This window comes from Buceros rhinoceros, unplaced genomic scaffold, assembly GCF_000710305.1.
Source record: "Buceros rhinoceros silvestris isolate BGI_N320 unplaced genomic scaffold, ASM71030v1 scaffold9384, whole genome shotgun sequence".
In the NCBI taxonomy this organism is placed as follows: Eukaryota; Metazoa; Chordata; class Aves; order Bucerotiformes; family Bucerotidae; genus Buceros; species Buceros rhinoceros.
In genome coordinates this window covers 113905-121072 of record NW_010406539.1, presented here as the reverse complement: position 1 = coordinate 121072, position 7168 = coordinate 113905, and the positions used below count along the sequence as shown (strand labels likewise).

The 7168-nt window shown below is 38.7% G+C and overlaps 1 protein-coding gene across 1 annotated transcript in view; it reads right to left on the bottom strand.

Moving 5' to 3' along the window:
- The window catches only part of STAG1 (stromal antigen 1), a 149356-nt gene that overhangs the window by 71438 nt on the left and 70750 nt on the right, over positions 1-7168 (bottom strand). Inside the window, exon 8 of the mRNA XM_010134146.1 lies at positions 6851-6924. Within this exon, the coding sequence (XP_010132448.1) occupies positions 6851-6924 (74 nt within the window). The remainder of the gene's footprint in view (positions 1-6850; positions 6925-7168) is intronic.

Genomic DNA, 7168 nt, shown 5'->3' with positions numbered 1-7168 from the left:
CTCCGCCAGTGTGAAACACACTGATTCCATCAACTTCCAAACAGAACCATTAAAACTGGCCTGTCAAATGCCTTCAAGACTCCATAACTGCAAAACCAGTGTAACCATCAATCCACAATGTAGACATCACAAGCAGAGCAGGGCATTAAATAAGCTGTTCATACCAGGGATTTCTCAAACGGATTTTAGGTACTGTAGGAATGAATGTGAATGTAGCCACAATGAAGATGTGTTTTAATTAGAATTATGAATATATTCACATATATATATATATACATATAAATGTCTAATTGTATATTACTTCACCCTGAAGTATATTAGCAATTCTCTTATATGGAATTATTTCTAAACTATTTTCAAAATAAAATACAGGGGGAAGGAACTGGAATGCAACACTTAAAGAACAACTGAAAAGACTGGTAAGTATGAACCAAGAAAAAAAGAACAAGGGAGCCATATCTGCTGCCACACAAAATAGCCATGAAGACATTTCCACTAAGGGATGACGGCCTGAGTCCTCACATCCAACTAGGCTATTTCACCACCTTATAAATTAACTAACTGGGAAGCACTTTGGAAGGATTTAATGGCAATCCCAAAAAGAACCCAAGTGTCAACAGCTATTTAATCATGCAGAACAGTCAGCCAAAAATCGGAAAAAATTATCTTTTCTGTAAGAATAGATTCAAGCTTCCCTAGGCAGACAGTGAAAGACTGATTCTTAATTCAAAAGCTTCTCAGGGATCCCTAGGCACTATGGACAAACACTCACTCCAAGCTGCTATTTATAATTAAAAAAGAAAGAAAGCATAAAACTATTCAACTGATCACAAGATTTAGTACAATAAAAATTTCAGATCTTCAGTGTAATTGAAAATGGGAACGAATCATACACAGGGCATGTGAGATTAGCAGACGGACTCCAGTTGCTCGAGAGGCAGGAGAATTTGTGAGACACCAATCTCCCACTCCACCACCATCTTCCAGGTAACTGTATTGACAACAAAATCATTTGTCTGCCTGCAGGAATCACTACACAGGTTCCATGCCACACGATGCCATATCAAGCACCATACAGCCAAAAAGCCTTTATACCTTTGCTACGCATGTGATCAACTGCTTGTTATTAAACTACAATTATTTTCTTATAATTTTTTATACATTTAAATGTATTTTAGCTTCTTGTCATAGTCACTGTGAATTGTTTAGCGTTTTGAAAATACACAGTATTTGTGGATGACACAAGAACATATAAATACTAATCATGCCAGCACTGGAAGTACTTGTGGAATAACTCATGCACTATTAGTTATCATAATTATAAATCAGTGATGTAAGTTGGTATTACTTCTGGTAATACTTTGTATTACTTCCGCTTCTAGAAAGGAACAGAATCCAGTCCAGCACAGAAACCAAAACTACTGCGGGATCTACAAATATTAGACATAAAATATTTACTTTTCTCTTCAGCGCAAACTGCAAAGTAATGTCTGTGCAGTGAATGGGAACACTTGGCTGTTTACAGCAAAATTCACACCCATACTCCTACTCTTAGTGCAGAGGGCCCCCCCACCCGATGCAGCTTCATAAAGGGATCTGACAAAAGGGGATCAGGTAAGAAATTCACTGGTTCCTTTGAAAATTCTGGGTTGACAAAGCAGGCCCATAAAACTTAGGACAAACCACAGTAAACAGTGTTGGGAAACAGGTTTTACTACTGATTGTTTCTCTGAAACAATCATCAAAAGTGCCCCTTCAGCATATATTTCGTGCTAAATTACATTCAAGTATTTGATTCAGGCCAAAAATATTTAGGACCCTGAAATGGAGTCTATAATGGATAACGGATATGACAGGTGGAGACCAGTATGCTTCTCAGGGTCTTGCTGGAGTGGTTGCCAGTTGCAACTGCTGGGTTCTCTTAGTCTGATGACAAACTTCTTTAAGCTAATCAAGACCAAACCCAAAAGCAATTTAAGCTAACCTGGCTGACCTGCACTGAAATGGACACTTAATCCTTAAAGTGTTACCAGTGTTAAGGGAGAACATCCAAGAGGCAAGAGATGAAGACGACCAGCAGAGCAGTAACTGCTTTAAGGCTTCTTGAAAGCTCCTTAGAGGAAACCTGACCGCACTCTTACTGCATGTTTGCTTGGCTAATATAACCATCAGAGTTGCTGCTTCTCATATTCTGCTCTTAAGACAGAAGAACTACAGATAACCCTCAGGAGAACATGGTATTAATCAACATGCAAATCAGATAGGAACAGAACAGTCAACGGATTGGGATAAGACTTCGTCTATGAGAAAGCTTTCTCACAAAGACAGAAATGAGAGCCACTCACCTGCTTTTGGCATTCTTTGCGATGGAATCTCAAATACCCAGTGAAGGGACATGAAATGGTACAGCTCTACAACACTGTACCATTGCCAGCTGGATCAGACTATGTCTGTCTCTTGGGCTGCTTGACAGTTTCTAAACATTCTAAAGATGTAGTTATAAGGAGAACCCGACAAAATGTCTTTCCTACTTCTGCCTATGACTCTCATCTCTGGAGCTGAATTAGGACCCCATAAAGGAAGAAGGGTAAGAAAATAAGGCATACAGAGCTCACTTCCAAAAATTCTGGTGAATGCTCACTGCGTCAGCCACTCATGGGAGGGGCTGGTGAGCAGCACTCCCATCTCTGAGCAATTCTACAGAGTTCTACTTAGACAGGTATTTCAATAATGTGTTGCCAAGCTGATTAACCAACGTTCTTGACAGACTAAGGAATTGTATTGTTTGAAGGCATGACTTGAATTTCAAGATGTAGCTCTATGTATTTCTAAAACCAGTGTCTCTCAATGACTTACCATACTAACATCTTTGCTTCTACGAAGTAGGGAGCAGTGTGGGTTTTAAACATTAATATTAAGGTCTAACTCATTTAAGTACAAAGATGCAATTTTATGCCTTTCTCTTTTTTTAATGCCTATTCGTGACAAACAGTCTTGGTAATTTCTGTTTTTTCAACATACATAAAAATGAAATACATTTTCTTGTCCCCTAAGGTACATGTTTCACCTCCTTAGGGTAACACATTTAGGGGGGCAGGGGAAAAGATTCTTCTATGGTTTTGTTTGGATTTGCATTTCCAGTACTGACTGGTTTTTGCTATTCTCAGTCTCTTACCTGCTTCCTCACCAGACTTCCATCTAATATCCCCTCACCCTTTTTGTCATGCAACACTCTTGTTCCCCAGAGTGGAATTCACATGTAACTTATCACCACCATCCTATTTACTCAGTAGGAGGGAAAGGAGCACCTTGGAAGGAGACAGAAGCATCCTCTCCATTAAAACAGCATCTACATTTGGCAAGTTTTACCTCAATTATCAGTACTGCCAAAATAATATCTCAGGGCAGGCTCACTGCATTGTGTAAATTCACAAAACCATCATGTCCATCAGTCTGAGGATTCCCATTCAGGTCTGAAGTTAGAACTGTAATAGTTCTGTTTTGCTGGACATTCACGTCTGGAGGAGGAATAGCTCTTTGAGCATTCAAAACAAAATGATATTATGAAGCAGGACTCTCTTAAGAGGTCTCTGAATCTTACCCTCTGAAAGACAAGAGTGTCTGGGCACTGACATTGCTAAGTCAAAAGCAGGGAAGTAGCAAAGCCAAAATTTCGACATCTCAGATAATGGTAGAGAGTGACAAACATTTTATAAATACCCGTTACATCTCAGAAGCTACGTGGCAACAATCTCAGATTCAAAGTAATCTCTGCTATGCAGATACCACTGAAATGAAGAAACAGGCCTCCCCTCTTTTTTTAATATACATGTACCATGCAAGCAATTTTCAGCATAACTTCAGACAGAAAAAAAAAGGTTACTATTAAGATCCCTGACCTACCAGTATATCATATCTCATTAATACATACCAAAGGTATTGCTCATCCAGACGCAAGGGGGTTATTTTGAGATTAGGACCTCAGAACATCACCATATCCAACCCCCTCCACAAGCCTTGTACAATCCGTTTTCCAGTATTTCCAACGACTGATATTCTACAGCCTCTCTGGACAACCTGTTCCAGAGTCTGATTACCCTCACGGCCCTGCAGTCCTGCTTACCACAGTCAGCAACATGACTCTAAATTGACTCTTACGTCTCCCCTTTGATGCTCTCAGTTTTAGAAATGATTAAAAAAAAATAATCAATGGACAAACAAATTCCTCATAAAGCAACACAAAAATAGTCAGAAAAAGTGATTCAGGAAAGAGACAAGAAAACATGCAATGAGGCAGATTCATCTCCTACATGTATATTAAGAATATCCCAATTTTTGACCAAATGTTTTGTTAACACTAGACTGACATTACACCTAAAAACCTGTTTAGTTATTTTTTGGAAAAAAAAAAATTTTTTTTCCAAGTGTAAGAAGTAGGCATTGAAATCTTTCAGTAAACTGGAAGCCAATCTACCGAGAGAAGATGTGACCTCAATGCAACACTAGCTTACTAGGAAGCCAGCTATATTCTGAATGAAAGAAGTTTGGGGGGCTTTTTTATTTAGATCAAGGATTTGCTAGTTAAGTTATAAAGAGCACGAAGCATGAATCACTGTGGCAGAGTTTGAATCATATTATGGAAAGGGCTTTATTCTCTGGGAATAATTAAAATAACCTTCTTTTGAAATCATTACCACTTGTGCATGGTCTAAGGACTATAAAATGATGCCAAGTTTATAAACCATTGAACTATATTGAACTATAAATTTGAACTATCTGAAAGGAGGAATGCCTAGGAAAAGTTATGGAAGGAGATAGTAGTTTGAAATCCTTTCCCTTCTTCTCTCTCCCCGGCCTTGGTTTTCTCTTCAATTAGCTGGTGTTAATACAGATATTTTTAACCCCTGTATGTTCTTTCACAGCTGTAACTGCAGAAATTTGAATCTATATTCTCTGTTGTTTACAGATTACTCATTTTCGGGTATAACAGACTCTCTTAGGAGCTTCACAGAAGTTAAGGAAACTGGAGATAACTCCTCACAACAGTGGCTCCTGGGAGCACACCTGGAAGCAGTTACTTCTTCTGCCCCTCTCCAAATAGCAACAGAAGCAGTGCCCCCCACCCTGCTCAGAGCACACCACCACTTCACTGATTGCAGCAAATTCCTCAGTGGTCCAACAGGATCAGCCTGGGCATTTCTTTTTTCAGGGCACAGATAAGGAGAGTTTATTTATTTGGCTACTTCTTTTTTACAGCAGTATCAGCAAAATCAGGCCTTTACTAATGGTGTCAGGAGGCATGAAAAGATACCTTGGATACAAAACAAGTATTTAAAATGAAAGAAAAGAAAAAAGAAATAGCATGCAGAGCATCAAAAAGTACGGTCTTTTCCCACCCCCATACAAGAGCATGAGCTACTAGGAAAATACTTTAAAATGACCTTTTGTTTGATACAATACACTAAATTCTGAAGGGACAAAACCAGAAATACTCTTTGCATTTCTTTTTGTCAAATTCACTACCTACAAGCCATAAAAGCAGCTCTCATAACACCACAGTGTGAGCGCTGTACAGAGCTAATACCCCAATGTACCTGTTGACTGCACACCCATCCTTCTGCCGCCTAGAAGCTCAAGGCTTACTGACCATAAACGATAAATTTCCTGTCAAGCATCAAGCTTGGGTTCTGAAGATTCATGCTGCACTCCACTGAGTAGCTCGTTCACATATTTCTTAGCACAAGCCCCTTCCAGGTTTTCTGCATGCTTCACTCCGTACTGACAATAATCCCTCTACCCAACTGAACTATTTCACTTTCCAACCCTTTGTCTCATACACCCTTTCTTGTTTTCTACCAATTTTATCTAAGAGATTTCATAAATCATAAAGTTTTAAACCAGAAGTTATATCTGAAGGGTTAATTGCATAATTCGGAATCCCTGAATTTTATCTTTTTACTTTGGTAAGTCTACGAACACTTAAAGAGCTGCTTGCACCAAGATGCTGCAGATGCTCTGAGGCACCTTGTGATGCAAAACAACCCTAAATCTATTTTAAAAGACTACTGCTCTCTGATCAACCACACTCCAAAACAGCACGTGCCAGTTCAAATCTACCAGTTTGTGCAATTCTAAACCAAACAGAAGCACGCACACATACACATTCACACACACACACACAGGTGAGCACACATAGCCTGCTGTGGTTCCGTATTCACAACACATACCACATCAACTATTGAAAAAACCTTTGGTGACGTGCTAACACTGCAATTATTTTTAATGTTCTTGTTACAAATGTCCAAAACAATTAACAACAACAAAAAAATACATGTTAACTGGCATTAAGGTTTTTGATTGCCTGTATGTAATTTCAGGAGGAAAAAGCCTAACGTAAAGTTGTAGCTGTGGCTAAAGCATACATGGTGGAATCATCAGAAATTTGCTGTGTACACCTAAGACGTACCAATGGAAATGCAGAGAAGGGGTACTCAGCAATCAAAACTGCCCTCTTAGGATATGCCACGCTAACCTGATTATTCTTAAGATGTGTCACATCTGTGCTCCCACCTTGGACAACTTTATTTTCAAAACACATGGATTCAAATTCTGTGTTTCCCACAACTCTTTAAAGCTCTTTTCCTGAATTAAAATAGCTGTGTGGGTGGGCTGCGCTGTGTAATTAACAGGGGTTACACTTGTTCTTTCTTCCATAACTTCAGTGGTTTTGATACTGCTTTTGTGGCATCTAGACTATGACAGCAGAAGACAAATCAGCACAGAAATTGTCCTTGACATTATTTTATGATCATACTTTGTTACCAGTATACTGGAGCATGCATTTTCTTACCGGTATCTATGAACAAATATACCCTTAAAAATAGAGTTCATCATATTTTCAATTTCATCTTGGTTTTCTTGTAGCTGCAAAAAAAAAAAAGGAAAATAAATGAAAGATAATTGCTTACAATAATTTGGTATTCTGCAGTTCCTTACTGGGAAACATTAGAAGACCAAGGAAGAGCACTTAATTAAAAGCATTAGTAGATTCACCACTTTCTACTTTTCCAGCCCATGCCTATGACATGTGCATATACAAACATAAACGTCTCTATAGGCAATGCCTTAATGGAAGAAAGTTAACATTCCCTACAAACACCAATTAATT